This window comes from Penaeus vannamei, chromosome 29 (genome assembly GCF_042767895.1).
Source record: "Penaeus vannamei isolate JL-2024 chromosome 29, ASM4276789v1, whole genome shotgun sequence".
NCBI lineage: Eukaryota > Metazoa > Arthropoda > Malacostraca > Decapoda > Penaeidae > Penaeus > Penaeus vannamei.
Window position 1 is genome coordinate 1,087,997 of NC_091577.1, and position 20,000 is coordinate 1,107,996.

The 20,000-nt window shown below is 49.4% G+C and overlaps 1 protein-coding gene across 1 annotated transcript in view; it reads left to right on the plus strand.

The window, feature by feature from the left end:
* Nucleotides 1-20,000, plus strand: part of LOC113821986 (uncharacterized) — a 147,163-nt gene that overhangs the window by 112,402 nt on the left and 14,761 nt on the right. Inside the window, exons 10-20 of the mRNA XM_070142739.1 lie at nt 6-133; nt 1,539-1,764; nt 9,505-9,666; nt 11,570-11,740; nt 12,429-12,587; nt 12,924-13,202; nt 14,125-14,309; nt 14,900-15,106; nt 15,666-15,872; nt 16,282-16,507; nt 18,224-18,421. Coding sequence (XP_069998840.1) covers nt 6-133; nt 1,539-1,764; nt 9,505-9,666; nt 11,570-11,740; nt 12,429-12,587; nt 12,924-13,202; nt 14,125-14,309; nt 14,900-15,106; nt 15,666-15,872; nt 16,282-16,507; nt 18,224-18,421 — 2,148 coding nt within the window. The remainder of the gene's footprint in view (nt 1-5; nt 134-1,538; nt 1,765-9,504; nt 9,667-11,569; nt 11,741-12,428; nt 12,588-12,923; nt 13,203-14,124; nt 14,310-14,899; nt 15,107-15,665; nt 15,873-16,281; nt 16,508-18,223; nt 18,422-20,000) is intronic.

Below are 20,000 nucleotides of genomic sequence, written 5' to 3' on the forward strand. Positions count from 1 at the left end.
TGCAGCCTCTGTCCGCCGAGTTCAACCACGCAGACGCTCTCGTGGTCGGCTGCCCCATCTACGGCGGGAGCGAGCTGCACCTCGACTGGTTCAAGGACGGAAACCTCATCTACTCGCACAATGTGTCGTCGTGGTGAGTCGGGACGAGTGGAGGGGGAAGGGGGGGGGGAAGGGGGGTGTCGTTGAGTCGGATGAGTGGAGGGTGGAAGGGTGGGTGTTGTGAGTCGGACGAGTGAAAGGGGAGGGTGGGTGTCGTGAGTCGGACGAGTGAAGGGGGAAGGGTGGGTGTCGTGAGTCGGACGAGTACGTTGTAGATTTAATGCTCTTGTTGATGTCTGATGAGTTGGATGAGTAAAAAGAAGGTGGTTGGATGCTCTGAGCTGCATGAGTCAAGAGAAAATTTTATTGTTTTATGTTGGATGACTAATTAGCTTTTGGTGTTGATGGTAGGCCATATTCTAGTTGAAAAGGAAAAGAGAAAGAAGAAAATCACACACACACACACACACACACACACACACACACACACACACACACACACACACACACACACACACACACACACACACACACACACACACACACACACATATATATATATATATATATATATATATATATATATATATATATATATATATATATATCTGTGTGTGTGTGTGTGTGTCAATATTGATTATTTCTTTAATGTCATATTTCTTGTACTGTAGAATGTATACGCTATAAGCGAAACAAAAGAAATGTTGAATTCTTCCCTTTCCCCTCCCTCCTTCCCCCTTTCCCCTCATCCTTCCTCCTTTCACCTCTCTTTCCTTCCCCTCCACCTTTCCACTCTTTTCCCTCCCCCACTCATCCCTTCCCCATTTCCTTCCCTTCCACTCCTTCCAGCCCTTCGCCTCATTTCCTTCCTCCCTTTCACACCTACCTACCCTCTTCCTTCATTTCCCTCCATCCACTCGCCCCTCCTCCCCCTTTTTAACTCCCCTCACTCACCCACTTTCTTTTTTTTTTTACTCCACCACACTCAAACCCGTTCCCCCTCTCCCCCCCCCCCATCCTACTCACCTCCTTTTGCCTCCCTCTCCCCTCCCCCTTTTCCTTCCACCCCACTAACTCCCTTTCCCCTCTCCCTCAACTAACTCCCTTTTCCTTTCCTCACTAACACCCTCTCCTCTCTCTTCCCTCTACCTCCCCTTTCCTTCCCACTCCCTCCCCTTTCCCTCCCACTCCCCCATTCCCTCTCCTCCCCTCCCCCCACTAACCACACACCCTTCCCCTCCCCCCACTAACCACACCCCCTTCCCCTCCCCCCCACTAACACACCCCCTTCCCTCCTCCTACTAACCACACCCCTTCCCCTCTCTTCCCACTAACTACACACCCTTCCTCTTCCCCCTACTAACCACACCCCCTTCCCCCTCCCCCCACTAACCACACCCCCTTCCCCTCCCCCCACTAACCACACACCCTTCCCCTCCCCCCACTAACCACACCCCCTTCCTTCCCCCCACTAACCACACCCCCTTCCCTCCCCCCAGCCAATACGAAGGCAAGACCTCCCGCATGTACGTGATCGCCGAGCGGGGCAGCTCCAAGTACGAGTGCCGGGTGATGCTGTGGGTGAGCCGCCCCCAGCAGGTGGACCACGGCACCTACGTGTGTCAGGTGACCGACCGCAGGTACCAGCTGAGCCAGAAGGTGGTGGCGGGCGTGAACGACTCGCTGCTGGTGGAGATCTCGCCTTTGGTCACTACTGTTCGCGTGGTGAGTGGCTTTTTGGCTAGTCAAGGGCAGCGAGATATCTCTGGGTGATTCAGTTCGTTTGATCTCGGCTCATTATCCATTATTCTACTGTGTCCTTTTGTCGGGGTAACACATGCCTGAGAGATATTAATAGCACGTTGTTCAGATACGCCAGCTGTCCCTGTTAAGATGCATTTTATAACCCCGGCCAGTGTCTTTGATTACTGGAACCACGGGTCTTCCTTGGTTGCTTTTGTAATGGTTTAGCAATCCGAAGGAAGTCTGTGCTCTTGTATAGTTAATCCAGCGGTGCTCGTCCTTAGCACTGGGTACAATAGTGTGTACACAGCAAGAGTTATTGTTTAGCACCCTTCAGCCTCCAATCAGCCAAGGAAGATCAACTCCTGCGTTTGTATTTTATTGTGAAACCGCTATTGCGCTGCTATTCCTACCTTTTTGGTCTTTCCTTATGCATTGAGTGACCTCTTATGTTAACGAAGTTTGTTTCCACGTTGGAGGTTAGGTAATTCTCAATGGTTATTACAGCGTCGACCTTGTTTTTTAGGTTTGTCATGTCCTTTATGTTTGTCCTGAGAATGGTACAAGAGCTGATAATTTTCCTAGACCTTTGGGGAAGGGAGGAGTCATATTTCCTACTATGTTAGGTCGATCTTTACCCACAGTGGCAAGATCAGTAAGGGGACGTTTGGTACTGTGGAGAGGGATGTCGTGTGAGTCCGAGGTTGCAGATCGGACTCAGGAGCAACCCAAGATGAACCACTCTGGCTGGGACTTTAGAGAGCAGAGTCCATATCCTTTAGCGGCTTTATCAGTGACTTTGGTGCGACCCTTCTTATTGCAAGAGTCACAGTTGAGCTTAGCATAACAGTTATGGTTTATGTAGTCTGATTGTGTTATGTGGTTGCAGAGGGGGTTGGGGGGGCACATGTTCTCTTTCTCTGTGAGGCTCCCTCCACTTTTGGGAGAACAATCTGCCGGAGGAGGTTGAGAACACGCTGCCAGGAGGTATTTTTTTGATGGTGTAAATTAGGACGGGTTCGGAATGACCGCTTCACTTTCTTGGGAGTTTGAGTTTTCTGCTGCCAAGCTAGATTACGTATTCTGTGTTTTGTTTGTGAAAATGTCTCTCACAATCAGAAATAGACTGCATTTGAGTACTTTTAACGACAGTTTGGGATTGCCTCCTTTGTGGATGAGTGGCTGCAAACCCCTTAAACCCTCAAGCTTTCGTCTCGGAACTTTTGGAAGGTCGTTGGACAAGCCAGGATATAGGGATGAGTTGGGCTTGAAGTCTTCCTTCTATAATCCTCATAATGATCGGGTTCCGAGTGTGGATCAGGGTTGTTGTTGCAAGAATGCTTTTACTGCTCTCTGTGTAGACGGGAGATGCGTCCTCATTGACCCCCCCTTCAGCAGGAGTTGTGTGTGGGAGCAGTCAAAAGGGCTGCTGGGAATGGCACCGCTGATCTGGCATCAATTGCGTCATCGAACAGGATCTTGGCGGGGTGGACTGTCGTCGTGTGAGGCGAGGCGGTACTGGGGAGGGCTGTTGGGGGTGGGTTGGGGGCTGGTGGGGGGGGGGGGCTGGCGGGGGTGGGGGATGGGGGTGAGGGTGGGTTGAGGACTGGTGGGGGTGAGGTTGGGCTGAGGGCTGGCGGGGGTGAGGGTGGGTTGAGGACTGGTGGGGGTGGGGGATGGGGGTGGGGGATGGGGGTGGGTTGAGGACTGGTGGGGGTTAGGGATGGGGGTGGGTTGAGGACTGGTGGGGGTGAGGGGGATGGGGGTGAGGGTGGGTTGAGGACTGGTGGGGATGGGGTTGAGGGTGGGTTGAGGACTGGTGGGGGTGGGGGATGGGGGTGAGGGTGGGTTGAGGACTGGTGGGGGTCGGTTGGGGGCTGGTGGGGGTGAGGGTGGGGTTGAGGACTGGGTGGGGGTGGGTTGGGGGCTGGCGGGGGTGAGGGTGGATTGAGGACTGTGGGGTCGGGTTGGGGGCCGGGTGGGGTGAGGATTTCTGAAAATATCTGGTGGGGGTGATGTTTAGGTTCCGATCCTCTGGGGATGGGTGAGGGATGGGGGTGGGTTGAGGACTGGTGGGGGTTAGGGATGGGGGTGGGTTGAGGACTGGTGGGGGTGAGGGTGGATTGAGGACGTTGGGATTTGAAGAAAAAAAAGACGAATAAAAAACATCATCAGATAAAGGATTTCTGAAAATATCTTATTGATGTTTAGGTTCCGATCCTCTATTTCTTCTCGGAATCCCCTTTGTTATGTATGTTGATTCTAGCCTCCATCTATCTATCTATCTATTCATTCAAATATCTGTCTGTATGGCTTCCCCTTTTACTCTCCCTCCCTCCCTCCCTTCCTCCTCTCTCTCTCTCTCTCTCTCTCTCTCTCTCTCTCTCTCTCTCTCTCTCTCTCTCTCTCTCTCTCTCTCTCTCTCTCTCTCTCTTTCTTCCCTTTCGTCTCTCTCTCTCTCTCTCTTTCCCTCTCTCTCTCTCTCTCTTTCCCTCTCTCTCTCTCTCTCTTTCCTCTCTCTTCTTCTCTCTCTCTCTTTCCCTCTCTCTCTCTCTCTCTTTCCTCCTTCTCTCTCCCTCTCCCTCTCTCTTTCCTCCTCCTCTCTCCTTCTCCCTCTTTCTCTCCTCTCTCCCTCTTCTCCTCTCTCCCTCTCCTCTCCCTCTCCCTTCCCTCTCCCTTTTCCTCTCCCTCTCTCTCTCTCTTCCTCTTTCCTCTCTCTCTCTCACTTCTCTCTCTCTCTCTCTCTCTCTCTCTCTCTCTCTATTTATCTCTCTCTCTCTCTATTTATCTATCTCCATTGGTGTTGAAGATACCGGAGTAGAATAGTTAGAAATAACACCGGTCTTTTCCCACATCTGTTGTTAAGATGAAATAACCCTTAAAAACATCCCTTTTCATTCCCACCAACCTCGTTCAGGGCTAAAAAAAAAACGTGAAAAAATACGAGAATAACCCTTCCCTTTTCTCTCTCACAGCCGTCGTTAAAAGCGAAAATCCCCTAGAAAGACACTTGCAAATGAACCTTCTCTCTTTTCTCCCACAATCTTCATTAAAGGCGAAAATGTCCGGAAAAAAAACATCGAAAATAACCCATCCCTCGTCTATCCCACGAAGCAACCCTTGATAAAAAAAAAAAAAAAAAAAAAAAAAAACATCGAAAATAACCCTTTTCCTTTCTCTCTCCCAACCGTCATTAAGAGCGAAAATGCCCCAGAAAGACTATTAACAAACGGCCCTTCCCTCTTCTCTCCCACCACCGTCATTAAGAGCGAAAATGCCCCAGAAAGACTATTAACAAACGGCCCTTCCCTCTTCTCTCCCACCACCGTCATTAAGAGCGAAAATGCCCCAGAAAGACTATTAACAAATGAACCTTCCCTCTTCTCTCCCACCACCGTCGTTAAGAGCGAAAATGCCCCAGAAAGACTATTAACAAACGGCCCTTCCCTCTTCTCTCCCACCACCGTCGTTAAGAGCGAAAATGCCCCAGAAAGACTGTTAACAAACGGCCCTTCCCTCTTCTCTCCCACCACCGTCATTAAGAGCGAAAATGCCCCAGAAAGACTGTTAACAAACGGCCCTTCCCTCTTCTCTCCCACCACCGTCATTAAGAGCGAAAATGCCCCAGAAAGACTGCTAACAAACGGCCCTTCCCTCTTCTCTCCCAACCGTCATTAAGAGCGAAAATGCCCCAGAAAGACCATTAACAAACGGCCCTTCCCTCTTCTCTCCCAACCGTCATTAAGAGCGAAAATGCCCCAGAAAGACTGCTAACAAACGGCCCTTCCCTCTTCTCTCCCACCACCGTCGTTAAGAGCGAAAATGCCCCAGAAAGACTGTTAACAAACGGCCCTTCCCTCTTCTCTCCCAACCGTCATTAAGAGCGAAAATGCCCCAGAAAGACTGCTAACAAACGGCCCTTCCCTCTTCTCTCCCACCACCGTCGTTAAGAGCGAAATGCCCCCAGAAAGACCATCGTCAAATGGCCCTTTTCCCTCTTCTCTCCCACCACCGTCATTAAGAGCGAAAATGCCCCAGAAAGACTGAACAAACGGCCCTTCCTCTTCTCTCCCACCACCGTCATTAAGAGCCGAAAAACGTTCCAGAGACTATTAACAAATGAACCTTCCTTCTCTCTCCCCACCACCGTCATTAAGAGCGAAAATGCCCCAGAAAGACCATTAACAAAACGGCCCTTCCCTTCTCTCCCACCACCGTCATTAAGAGCGAGAAAATGCCCCAGAAAGACTGTTAACAAACGGAGTCCCTTCCCTCTTCTCTCCCACCCACCGTCATTAAGAGCGAAAATGCCCCCAGAAAGACCATTAACAAACGGCTTCTTCTTCCTCTCTTCTCTCCCACCACCGTCATTAAGAGCGAAAATGCTCCCAGAAAGCACCGTTAACAAAACGGCCCTTCCTCTTCTCTCCCAACCGTCATTAAGAGCCGAAAATGCCCCAGAAAGACCATTAACAAACGGCCCTTCCTCTTTCTCTCCCACCACCGTCATTAAGAGCGAAAATGCCCCAGAAAGACTGTTCAACAAACGGCCCTTCCCTCTTCTCTCCCACCACCGTCATTAAGAGCATTTAAAAATGCCCCAGAAAGGCCCATTAACAAACGGCTCCTTCCTCTTTCTCTCCCAACCGTCATTAAGAGCGATGAAATGCCCCAGAAAGACTGTTAACAAACGGCCCCTTCCTCTTCTTCTCTCCCACCACCGTCATTAAGAGCGAAAATGCCCCAGAAAGACTATTAACAAACGGCCCTTCCCTCTTCTCTCCCACCACCGTCATTAAGAGCGAAAATGCCCCAGAAAGACCATTAACAAACGGCCCTTCCCTCTTCTCTCCCAACCGTCATTAAGAGCGAAAATGCCCCAGAAAGACCATTAACAAACGGCCCTTCCCTCTTCTCTCCCACCACCGTCGTTAAGAGCGAAAATGCCCCAGAAAGACTGTTAACAAACGGCCCTTCCCTCTTCTCTCCCAACCGTCATTAAGAGCGAAAATGCCCCAGAAAGACCATTAACAAACGGCCCTTCCCTCTTCTCTCCCACCACCGTCATTAAGAGCGAAAATGCCCCAGAAAGACTGTTAACAAACGGCCCTTCCCTCTTCTCTCCCACCACCGTCGTTAAGAGCGAAAATGCCCCAGAAAGACTATTAACAAACGGCCCTTCCCTCTTCTCTCCCACCACCGTCATTAAGAGCGAAAATGCCCCAGAAAGACTGTTAACAAACGGCCCTTCCCTCTTCTCTCCCACCACCGTCATTAAGAGCGAAAATGCCCCAGAAAGACTGTTAACAAACGGCCCTTCCCTCTTCTCTCCCACCACCGTCGTTAAGAGCGAAAATGCCCCAGAAAGACTATTAACAAACGGCCCTTCCCTCTTCTCTCCCACCACCGTCATTAAGAGCGAAAATGTCCCAGAAAGACTATCAACAAATGGCCCTTCCCTCTTCTCTCCCACCACCGTCGTTAAGAGCGAAAATGCCCCAGAAAGACTGCTAACAAACGGCCCTTCCCTCTTCTCTCCCACCACCGTCGTTAAGAGCGAAAATGCCCCAGAAAGACTATTAACAAACGGCCCTTCCCTCTTCTCTCCCACCACCGTCATTAAGAGCGAAAATGCCCCAGAAAGACCATTAACAAACGGCCCTTCCCTCTTCTCTCCCACCACCGTCATTAAGAGCGAAAATGCCCCAGAAAGACTGTTAACAAACGGCCCTTCCCTCTTCTCTCCCACCACCGTCATTAAGAGCGAAAATGCCCCAGAAAGACCATTAACAAACGGCCCTTCCCTCTTCTCTCCCACCGCCATCATTAAGAGCGAAAATGCCCCAGAAAGACCATTAACAAACGGCCCTTCCCTCTTCTCTCCCACCACCGTCGTTAAGAGCGAAAATGCCCCAGAAAGACTGTTAACAAACGGCCCTTCCCTCTTCTCTCCCATCACCGTCATTAAGAGCGAAAATGCCCCAGAAAGACCATTAACAAACGGCCCTTCCCTCTTCTCTCCCACCACCGTCGTTAAGAGCGAAAATGCCCCAGAAAGACTGTTAACAAACGGCCCTTCCCTCTTCCCTCCCAAAACCGTCATTAAGAGCGAAAATGCCCCAGAAAGACCATTAACAAACGGCCCTTCCCTCTTCCCTCCCAAAACCGTCATTAAGAGCGAAAATGCCCCAGAAAGACCGTTAACAAACGGCCCTTCCCTCTTCTCTCCCACCACCGTCGTTAAGAGCGAAAATGACCCAGAAAGACCGTTAACCAAACGGCCCTTCCTCTCTCTCTCTCCCCACCACCGTCATTAAGAGCGAAAATGCCCCAGAAAGACCGTTAACAAACGGCCCTTCCCTCTTCTCTCCCACCACCGTCGTTAAGAGCGAAAATGACCCAGAAAGACCGTTAACAAACGACCCTTCCCTCTTCTCTCCCACCACCGTCATTAAGAGCGAAAATGCCCCAGAAAGACTATTAACAAACGGCCCTTCCCTCTTCTCTCCCACCACCGTCATTAAGAGCGAAAATGCCCCAGAAAGACCACATTAACAAACGGCCTCTTCCCTCTTCTCTCCCACCAAATGGCCGTTAAGGGAGCGAAAATGCGCCCAGAAAGATCATTAACAAACGGCCCTTCCCTCTTCTCTCCCACCTACCGTCGTTACAGAGCGAAAATGCCCCAGAAAAACTGTTAACAAAAGGCCCTTCCCTCTTCTCTCCCACCACCGTCATTAAGAGCGAAAATGCCCCAGAAAGACTGTTAACAAACGGCCCTTCCCTCTTCTCTCCCACCACCGTCATTAAGAGCGAAAATGCCCCAGAAAGACTGTTAACAAACGGCCCTTCCCTCTTCTCTCCCACCACCGTCGTTAAGAGCGAAAATGCCCCAGAAAGACTGCTAACAAACGGCCCTTACCTCTTCTCTCCCACCACCGTCATTAGGAGCGAAAATGCCCCAGAAAGACTGTTAACAAACGGCCCTTCCCTCTTCTCTCCCACCACCGTCATTAAGAGCGAAAATGCCCCAGAAAGACTGTTAACAAACGGCCCTTCCCTCTTCTCTCCCACCACCGTCATTAGGAGCGAAAATGCCCCAGAAAGACTGTTAACAAACGGCCCTTTCCCTCTTTCTCTCCCCACCACCGTCATTAGGAGCGAAAATGCCCCAGAAAGACTGTTAACAGAACGGCTCCTTCCTCTTCCTCTCCCACCACCGTCGTTAAGAGCGAAAATGCCCCAGAAAGACAGTTAACAAACGGCCCTTCCTCTTCTCTCCCACCACCGTCGTTAAGAGCGAAAATGCCCCAGAAAGACCATTAACAAAACGGCCCTTCCCTCTTTCTCTCCCACCACCGTCATTAAGAGCATGAAAATGCTCTCCATGAAAGACTGCTATTAACAAACGGCCCTTCCCTCTTCTCTCCCACCACCGTCATTAAGAGCGAAAATGCCCCAGAAAGACTGCTAACAAACGGCCCTTCCCTCTTCTCTCCCACCACCGTCGTTAAGAGCGAAAATGCCCCAGAAAGACTATTAACAAACGGCCCTTCCCTCTTCTCTCCCACCACCGTCATTAAGAGCGAAAATGCCCCAGAAAGACCGTTAACAAACGGCCCTTCCCTCTTCTCTCCCACCACCGTCATTAAGAGCGAAAATGCCCCAGAAAGACTATTAACAAATGACCCTTCCCTCTTCTCTCCCACCGCCGTCGTTAAGGGTGAAAATGCCTCGCTCGTGTGCACCACCAAGAACCGGGACTGGCACGACAACGAGCACTACAGCGGCGACTGGGAGGTGCTGCCCCCCGACGGCTTCGCGGAGGCGCACAGAAGCTTCCTCCTGCGCAAGGGCTTCCAGCTGGACCTGTTTAATATCACGGTAAGAGAAGGGGAGGGTGGAGAAGTGAGTGGGTAGGTGGGTGGGTGTGAGAGGGTGAGGGTGGAGAGGTGGGTGGGTGGGTGAGTGAGTAGGTAGGTGATTACTTGAGTGAGTGGATGTGGGTGGGAGAAGGGGAGTGTGTGGGTGAGTGTGTGAGTGTGAGAAGGTGAGTGGGTGTGGGTGAGAATGTGAGTGTGTGGATGAGAAGGTGAGTGGGTGTGAGAGGGTGAGTGGGTGTGGGTGAGAAGGTGAGTGGGTGTAGGTGAGAATGTGAGTGTGTGGATGAGAAGGTGAGTTGGTGTGGGTGAGAAGGTGAGTGGGTGTGGGTGAGAAGGTGAGTGGGTATGGGTGAGAAGGTGAGTGGGTATGGGTGAGAAGGTGAGTGGGTGTGGGTGAGAAGGTGAGTGGGTGTGGGTGAGAAGGTGAGTGGGTGTGGGTGAGAAGGTGAGTGGGTATGGGTGAGAAGGTGAGTGGGTGTGGGTGAGGAATGGTGAGTGGGTGAGGGTGAGAATGTGAGTGTGAGGGTGAGAATTTGAGTGTGTGGGTGAGAATGTGAGTGAGAGGGAGAGAAGGTGAGTGGAGGTGTGGGTGAGAAGGTGAGTGGGTGTGGATGAGAATGGTGATGTGAGGTGTGATGAGAAGGAGTGAGTGAGGGTGTGGTGATGAGAATGGTGAGTGCAGGTGTGGGTGAGAAGGTGAGTGGGTGGGTGAGAATGTGTGGAGTGTGAGGGAGAGAAGGTGAGGAGGGTGTGGGTGGAGAATGTGAGTGTGTGGGTGAGAATGTGAGTGTGTGGGTGAGAATGTGGCAGGAGGAGAGGAAGGTGAGTGGGTGTGGGTGAGAAAGTGAGTGGGTGTGGGTGAGAAGGTGAGTGGGTGGGTGTGAGAAGGTGAGAATGTGAGTGAGAGGGAGAGAATGTGAGTGGGTATGGGTGAGAATGTGAGTGTGTGGGTGTAGAATGTGAGTGTGTGGGTGTAGGAATGTGAGTGAGAGGGAGAGATATATGGCTATGAGTGAGAATGTGAGTGAGAGGTGAGAGAGAGAGTGAGTGGGTGTGGGTGAGAAATGTGAGTGTGTGTGGGTGAGAAGGTGAGTGGAGTGGGTGTGAGAAGGTGAGAATGTGAGTGAGAGGGAGAGAATGTGAGAGTGGGTATGGGTGAGAAGGTGAGTGGGTGGGTGAGAATGTGAGTGGAGGAGAGAAGGTGAGCAGTGGGTGGGTGAGAATGTGAGTGTGTGGGGTAGAATGTGAGTGAGAGGGAGAGAAGGTGAGTGGGTGTGGGTGAGAAAGTGAGTGGGTGTGGGTGTGAGAAGGTAGAGTGGGTGGGTGTAGAAGGTGAGAATGTGAGTGAGAGAGGGAGAGAATGTGAGTGGGTATGGAGAGAATGTGAGTGTGATATGGGTGAGAAGGTGAGTGTGGGTGAGAATGTGGGGAGTGAGAGGGAGAGACAGGTGAGTGGGGTGTGGGTGAGAAAGTGAGTGGGTGTGGGTGAGAAGGTGAGTGGGTGGGTGTGAGAAGGTGAGAATGTGGAGTGAGAGTGGAGAGAATGTGAGTGGGTATGGGTGAGAAGGTGAGTGGGGTGGGGCGGAGAATGTGAGTTTGAAGGAGAGAAGGTGAGTGAGTGGGTGTGGGGTGAGAAGTGTGAGTGTGGGTGAGAATGTGAGTGAGAGGGAGAGAAGGTGAGTGGGTGTGGGTGAGAAAGTGAGTGGGTGTGGGTGAGAAGGTGAGTGGGTGGGTGTGAGAAGGTGAGGATGTGAGTGAGAGGGAGAGAATGTGAGTGGGTATAGGTGAGAAGGTGAGTGTGAGGGAGATACCAAGCATCCCGCGTGGCATCAGTCCATGCCCTCTCACGCCCTTCCAGAAATCCTATCAATCCCTGCCCTCTCACGCCCTTCGCGCCCTTCCAGAAATCCCTGAGGATCCGGTGCCTGGCGCGTGAGAAGAAGGGCCTCGTGTGGACTCCCGGCAACTCGCTCAAGGTCCTGGCGGAGGCGACGGTCCCGCTGCACGTCCTGGAGGAGGGTCGCGCCGCCTGCCCGCCCACGGAGGACTTCGGCGTCGCCTGGCACCTCACGCCCGTGGGTATTTGGGGGGGGGGCGGGGGGGTGCTCTTTGTGGGCTTGGCTTTCGTCTTTTTCCTTGTCTTCCCCATTTTTTTATCAACTTTTCTCTCCCTTTTTTGTCTCCTCTCTCTCTCTCTCTCTATCTCTTTCTCTCTCTCTTTCTCTCTCTCTCTTTCTCTCTCTCTCTCTCTCTCTCTCTTTCTCTCTTTCTCTCATACTCCTCGTCTTCTCTGAGTATTGTTGTTGTTATTAGTATTGTGGTTATTATCATGATTACCATTATTATTATTATTATTATTATTATATTACCACCACCTCCTTCTTCGTTTGCTTCTTCTAATTCTGCATCATCATCTCCTCCTCCTCTTCCCCCCTCCTTCACCCTCCTTCCTCCCCTCCCCCTTCTCCTTCCTCCTTCCTCCTCCCCTCCTTCCTCCTCCTCCCTCCTCCCTCGTCCCTCCTCCTCCCTCCTCCTCCTTCCTCCCTCCTCCTCCTCCTCCTCCTCTCCCCCTTTTCCCCCCTCTCCTCCTCCTTTCCTCCTCCCTCCTCCCTCCTCCTCCCACTTCTCCTCCTTTTCTCTCCTCCTCCTCCTCCTCTCCTCCTCCTCCTCCTTCTCCTCCCTCCTCCTCCTCCCTCCTCCTCCTCCCTCCTCCTCCCCTCCCCGCTACCTCCACTAACCACCTCCACCACCCCTCCTTCGCAGGCGAGCGAGCGGGACGAGGCCGGGTGCCCCTCCAGCCACCTCGGGCGCGCAGAGAGGTGGTGCCGCTCCCTGCCCCGCCCTTCGCCCCGCTCCCCCCCGCGCTGGGACCCCCCGGACTTCTCGCGCTGCCTGTACGCCCCCCTGCGCTTCGTCCGCACGGTGGGCAGCGGGTGGGCTGGCTGCTGGAGGGGGGACTGCAGACAGACACACATGCATATAGACATATAAAAATATATATGTATATATATGTTCATATATATATATTTGTATATATGTGTGTGTGTTTGTGTGTGTGTGTATATATATATATATATATATATATATATATATATATATATATATATATATATATATATATATATATATATATATATATATGCGAGTGTGTAAATACAATAAATCAAATATACATTTGTGAAATTGACAATCGCCTGAGCCTCGACCACCTCAGAGCAAACACCTAAATTACACTCCCCCACCCCCCTCCCCCCACAGGCTCTGCTCCTCCACGAGAGGGGGTACAGGACCATCCCCGGCTCCGTGGACGACCTCGCCGCCGCCTTCAACCGGTTCCTGCTGGAGCGCGAGGTGCCCTTCCTCCCCGGCGAAGGAGGGAGCATCCTGCAGATCCTGCGGAAGCTGCAGGAGGTGGCCGAGAAGAAGGAGGAGGGCGAGGGAGGAAGGGGGAGAGGAGAAGGAGGAGGGATGTCATCTGGGCTCTTCTTCAGTATCGTCCAGGAGCTCGTGAGGGAGAAGGAGGCCCTCCACGCCCCGGTAGGTCGAAGGGCGGCTCGCAAGGGCTACTTTGGCGGTCTCTTTTTCCTTGTCTTCCCCATTTTTTATCAACTTTTCTCTCCCTTTTTTGTCTCCTGTCTGTCTGTCTTTGTCTGTCTCCCCCCCCTCTCTCTCTCTCTCTCTCTCTCTCTCTCTCTCTCTCTCTCTCTCTCTCTCTCTCTTTCTTTCCTCTCTCTTCTCCTTCTCTCTCTCTCTCTCTCTCTCTCTCTTTCTCTCTCTCTCTTTCTCTCTCTCTCTCTCTCTCTCTCTCTCTCTCTCTCTCTCTCTCTCTCTCTCTCTCTCTCTCTCTCTCTCTCTCTCTCTTTCTTCTCTCTCTTTCTCTCTTCTCTCTCTCTCTCTGTCTCTGTCTCTGTGTCTCTATCTCTCTGTCTCTGTCTCTGTCTCTCTCTCTCTCGTTGGTTCTCTCTCTCTTTTTCTTTTTCTTCTCTTCTCCTCTCTCTCTCTCTCTCTCTCTCTTTCTTTTCTCTCTCTCTCTCTCTCTCTCTCTCTCTCTCGTTCTCTCTCTCTCCCTCTCTTTCTCTCCCTTCTCTCCCTTTCTCCCTTCCCCTTCTCCTCCCTCCCTCTCTCCCTCCCTCTCTCCCTCCCTCTCTCCCTCCCTCTCCCCCTCCCTCGATTGTTTGTCTCCTCTTCCCCCTTTACTTCATAAGAAATTTGTGATCACATTATGAATATTTTTGTTTCTGGAAATTCATTTCAATTTTGTGTGTGTGTAAAAGAAAGATATTTTTCTCGTGATTCATCCATGGTGCCTACAATTTCTTCTTCTTTGTTCTCCATTTCCTTCGAATATTTACCTTCATTTGATATCTATTTTCTCGTACGCCCACTCATCCCTTCGTTTAATATCAGCACTTTCTCGTACTCTCACCCGCACTCCCTGAGCCTCCCCCTCCCCCCACAGGACGCGTGGCGCCTCCTCAGACTCGTCATGAGGTTCACCAAATCCAGCCTCTCGTCGCTGAAGTTTGGGTCAAGAGAGAGCCAAGCGACGCACCTGACCTACGTGGCGGCCAAGATGGGGTCCCTGGCGGCCGGGGGGACCTTCTCCGTGGACAGCGGGCCCTTCGCGGGGGGCGGGGGGGCCAGGTGGGGCTCTGATGAGGGTTTGGGGTCTGGTTTTGGCTTTTTTGGGTTTTGTTGCTTTTGTTTTATGTTTTTGTCTTTTGCTGTTGTTGTTATTTATATTTTGCTTTTGTTTTTGTGATTGTTTTTTTTTCTTACTATTTTTTACTTTTGTTTGTCATTGTTTTTTGTTTTGGCGTCGTCGGAAATTTACTTTTTTTATTGTATATTCACCGCGTTTTTGTTTTCGTGTAATTCTGTAGATCTATTTTTTTTTATTAGTGACTTTGTTTCGTGTTGTTGATTTGACTTTTTTGTTCAAGGTTTTTAAAATTTAATGGTTTTCTTTTATTATTTTTTGATGTATTTAATCCCTTAAAGAAAGGGGCAGCTAGGACTGTATTCTTATCCAATTATGTATTTAATGCCATTTTTCTTTAGAAAAAAATAATGACTAAGGTAATAGATTAAAAAAAAAGTAGAAAAGGAAATATGTCTAAGTTAATAGATAAAAAAAATAAAAAGTAGAAAAGGAAATATGTCAATGATAATGACAAGGAAGAAACATACAGTAATCGAGATAAATATGACCTCTCACGCCCACCCGCCCACAGCAACTCGACGGGTGAGGTGCGGGTGGAAGTCCGCCTCGACGACCACTCTTCGCGGACGTGGTGGGCGGCCCGGGAGAGAGCGGCGAGGGCGTCCGCTTCGGGGGGGAAGGAGGAGACCGACCACGCCCACGCCCGTACCGTCAAGTTGGGCGTCGTCGCGTTCCTGAGCCCGAGGACGATCATCGACCGCCTCCTCATCGGCAAGGAGTAAGGAGTGATGGGCGGTTTCGTTTTCGTTCTGGGTTTTTGTTTTTGTTTTTTCTTCTCCTTCGCGGATTTGCTTTTCCGTGTTTTTTTTTCTCATTTCTTGTTTTCTTTTCGTTTCTCCCTTTTTCTTCCATGTTTTTTTGTCTTCTTCCTCTTCCCCGTCCTCCTGTCCCTCCTCTTCCCCCTCCTCCTGTTTCTCCTTCTTCCCCTCCTACTTTACCTCTGCTTCCTCCTTCTTTCCCTCCTTTCACCACTTTCCCTCTTACTTCCCCTGCCTCCTCCCCCTCCTTCCTCTCCTCTTCCCCCTCCTTCTTCCCCCTCCTCTCTCTCCCCTCCTCCTCTCCCTCCCTCTTCCCCTCTCCCTCCTCTCCCTCCCTCTTCCCTCCTCCTCTTTCCTCCTCCTCCTCCCCTCTTCCCCTTCCTACTCCCCTCCTTCCCTCCTCCCCTCCTCCTCCCCCTCCTCTTCCCCCTCCCCCTCCTTCCCTCCTCCTCCTCTCCTTCCCTCTTTCCCAAATCCACAACCTAAAGCACCTGTCTCATGATTCACCCACTTTTACAGCTACAAGACCGAAGTCCCAGTCATGGTTGAGGCGCCGTTGGTGGAGATCGTGGGCGTGAGCGAGTCCTCCACGCCCACGTCAGGAGGAGGAGGCACTAGGACGCCCACAGACGTCCCGGGTGCCACCACGAACGCCCCAGTGCCACGGATTCTGTCTCGGCTCGTCTATCCTTCTTGTCCTCAGACTCCTTCGGATCAGGACAATGTGTAAGGATTATGGTCGCGTGTGGGAGACTGTTGCCACTCTAAGAATTTTGGTTGTGAATATGCGTCCGTGTGTATCGTAATGTGTTGTATTTTATATCCAATGGTTGTGGAAATTTTAGCTTGAGATGATTAGTTTTGATGCTGATATTTTGGTAGTTCTGTGTTTCCCTTCTTCTTCACATTTCTCCCAGTTTTCATCGTATTTCTAGCTCACTTTCCACGTTTTATTCTTTTCCTGTGCTTTCTGCATTGTTTGCACTGCTAATCGTTTGTTATCTCTCATTGTCCTCCCCTCCCATCCACATCCTCCCTTCCATCCCTCTCCTTATCCTCCCTCTCCCTTCCTCTTCCAATTCTCCATTATCCCCTTTCTATCAATTCCTCCTCCCCTTTCATCCCCGCTCCCCAGAACACAGGAGGACCCCCGCTGGGCGCCAGGCTGTGGCCGAGCGGACCCCGTCGGCGCCTCCGTCGTGTGGGACCTGAACGCCTGCGAGCTGAGGACGGTCGGCGCCGGAGAGGACCTCTGGGATGAAGGGCACGACGAGGCGGAATTCCCCGGTGAAGGAGGATGCGCGTGTCATTGCCAAGGGCAGGGGATCTTCGCCCTCCTGCTGGTGCGGAAGCCAAGGAAGGTGAGCTGCCTTTGAGGGAGGGAGAGAGGGAGGGAGGGAGGGAGGGAGGGAGAGTATGAATAGAAGAGGTAAGAAAAGATTATGTTAAGTATTATATGCATAGATAGATGCATATCAATAATCTAGACGCATATCTATATCTGTATGTTTATGTATATCTATATATGCATATGTATCGGTATCTATTTATATGTATACCTCTCTCTCTCTCTCTCTCTCTCTCTCTCTCTCTCTCTCTCTCTCTCTCTCTCTCTCTCTCTCTCTCTCTCTCTCTCTCTCTCTCTCTCTCTCTCTCTCTCTCTCTCCCTCTCTCTCTCTCTCACACACACACTCACACTCACACTCACACTCACATGTATTTATGTATGTATGTGTGCATACATATACATATGTAGGTATGTATACATATACATATGTATACATATACATGTATGTATGTATACATATACATACGTAGGTATGTATACATATACATATGTATGTATGTGTGCATACATATACATATGTATGTATGTGTGCATACATATACATATGTATGTATGTGTGCATACATATACATATGTATGTATGTGTGCATACATATACATATGTATGATGTATGTATACATATACATATATGTATGTATACATATATATATATATATATATATATATATATATATATATATATATATATATATATATATATATATATGTATGCATATACATATATATTTATCTATACATACGTATGTATACATGTGCATATACATATGTATGCATATATACATATATGTATGTATGTATACATATACATATTTATGTATGTATAAAGTCATCCTGCACTGCTATGATGTAAACTTACAGACTCAAAATAGCAACGGAACGGCTGTGTGTCTTGCTTTGTTAATATATCACAGGCATTAACACAAGTAAATACATGTTGCCATTAGAATTATCTAGTTGTGTGAGATTCGGACTCAAAGCAAAGTTGTGTGTATTAACAATGGAATTCACACAGTAGTCAAGTAGTTTTCCGTTTGAAGCTTCCATGATATTTTGCTTCTAATTAAAAATCTAAAATGAAACTACATTATTCTGACAGCTGTGTTTGGTAGGGGATACTTCGGTATCATAAATAATGGAGTGGATTTTATTTCATTTCTGGTAATTGTAACAATATTAGGCAAATTATACAATTGAGAACAGCTGTATCTGTTATCTTATGGTTTTAAGCGATGGCGTCATTAATTTTACCCCTTTTTGCCTTGGGGTCAGCTGTGCGATTTTTCTTCATTATATATATTTTTTAAAACAGTTCACTAATGACAGTGGTAAAACTATAACTAGAAAATAAATCAAGAACAAATAGATATATATTTTTAAATCTTGTTGATAGTTGCAATGAGTGAATGCAAAAAGGCGGGGCTTAGCTCAACAGTTGTCAACTAGGATTTTCGTTGAGATAGAGTTGTGCGAGCTGTCTAAACGTGCATTGACTGTATCTATCCATATCTGTGTATCAACGTCTAGTGTTTATCCTTGATAGACATTAAGGATAGACAGTAGACTAGATGATTCCTTATAGTTAAAAAATGCACGTAAACGAGAAGTCGAGAGCAGAAGAGTGAAAAACACCTGGTAAGCGAGATAGCCGTCACAGGTTAGGCCAAAAGGGCAGTGTCAGGCAAGGGTAGTGAAACCGCGGCTTTTTACCCCAACTCCCTCCAACCACAGGAACCCTCGCCCGCCTGGGACGCGAACCTCATGACGGGCATCAGCTGCGTGGTGGCGCTGGTGGTGCTTGCCCTGTGCTTGGCCCTGCTGCTGCCCCGCGCCGCGCTCTCGTCCGCGCAGCTGCAGCTCCTCAAGTGCCTGTCCCTGGCGGCCGTCAACGCCATCTTCGCCGCCTACGCACTCGTCCCTGTGGCCAAGGTACGCGGAATGAGGCTTATTTTTGTTAAGAATAAAAATCTTCAAGTTTGTCCCGTTTACATTACATGGCCGCTGCCTTCTTCATTGCCTTAAGTCCTAGTGGGGGCGGCCATTCGAATACGCTGCCTCCAACTTGGTCTGTCCTGTGCTGACTCTCATTTTGCAGCGTATCATCCGTCATATGGCACCTGCGTGGAGCACTTTCCACTTAGCATGGTGTGGGATCGAACGCTGGTCTCCCGTGTGAAAGGTGGCGTCCTAACCCATTCCGCCATTACTGGTTATTATTTATCAAAAAGAAAAAAAGTACTGAGTGCCCGTTTGTATCCCTGTGCCAATGGTAAAAGATGTGTGATATATCTGTGCTTTCTGTGTAGCACTGTGTGTGTGTGTGTGTGTGTGTGTGTGTGTGTGTGTGTGTGTTAAGATTAAAAAAAACAACAGCTTAACCCCAGCAGTGAAATGTAGGTTTTCAAACGTGTGTGTGTGTGTGTGCGTGTGTGTGTGCGTGTGTGTGTGTGTGTGCGTGTGTGTGTGTGTGTGTGTGTGTGTACGTACGCGTGCTTACCCGGCTGTATGTTTGGGTAGGGATTTATGTGTTTCCTGTGTCGTACATAGTTTTGCAATTTCATAAAAGATTGAAAGTTTCAGCAGAAACACTGGGTCCAACAAGTGTAATGAACATTTATTCACGATTGTGAATGTGTATTTGTGTAAAGGGATTTGACCGTTGAATTCGCAGACATTTATTTTTTCATGTACGTGTATATGGGATGTTCCCTTGCTCGTTTCATTTCCGAAAGGAAACTTCTGAGAGATTAACAGCACGCTGGATTTAACACAAGAAGTGAAACGCCATTTTATTCCACAGAGTGCATTTATGAATATTGATTAATTGTGTGTAGACATGCATTAGTGTTGGGTATGTGGTTTATTTGAATTTTCTGTGTCGCAGATAGTATAGCAATATTTGATAAAAGATCTTTTAAGAGATTAAATCTCTGAAGTGAAACACCGGTTCCAACACCACGGTTTGTTTGTAGATATTTATTTATCTTCGTGTTGGGATGGGCGTGTGAGTGTCCATTTCCATGGGCGTGCGTGTTTAAGTGAGTGTGGCTTATTTGCGTTTGTTTGTATCGAATATTTACTAGAATATTTATGAAATGAACTGAGCAAGAGAAGGGGAGAGAGAGAAGGGGAGAGAGAGAAGGGGAGAGAGAGAAGGGGAGAGAGAGAAGGGGAGAGAGACAGAGAGGGAGAGGGAGAGAGAGAAGGGGAGAGAGACAGAGAGAGAGAAGGGGAGAGAGACAGAGAGAGAGAAGGGGAGAGAGACAGAGAGAGAGAAGGGGAGAGAGACAGAGAGAGAGAAGGGGAGAGAGACAGAGAGAGAGAGAGAGAGAGAGAGAGAGAGAGAGAGAGAAAGAAAAAGAAAGCTAAGCAAGAGAGAAAAAAAAACTTAGATCCAGAAGCGGAAGTGAAATACGGGAGTTTGACCGCAGCGTTGGTTTGGCTGCGTCCATTTCCCCCGCGGTAAACAGCATAGCAATATTTTTTAACTCTTAAGCGGTAAAATGAA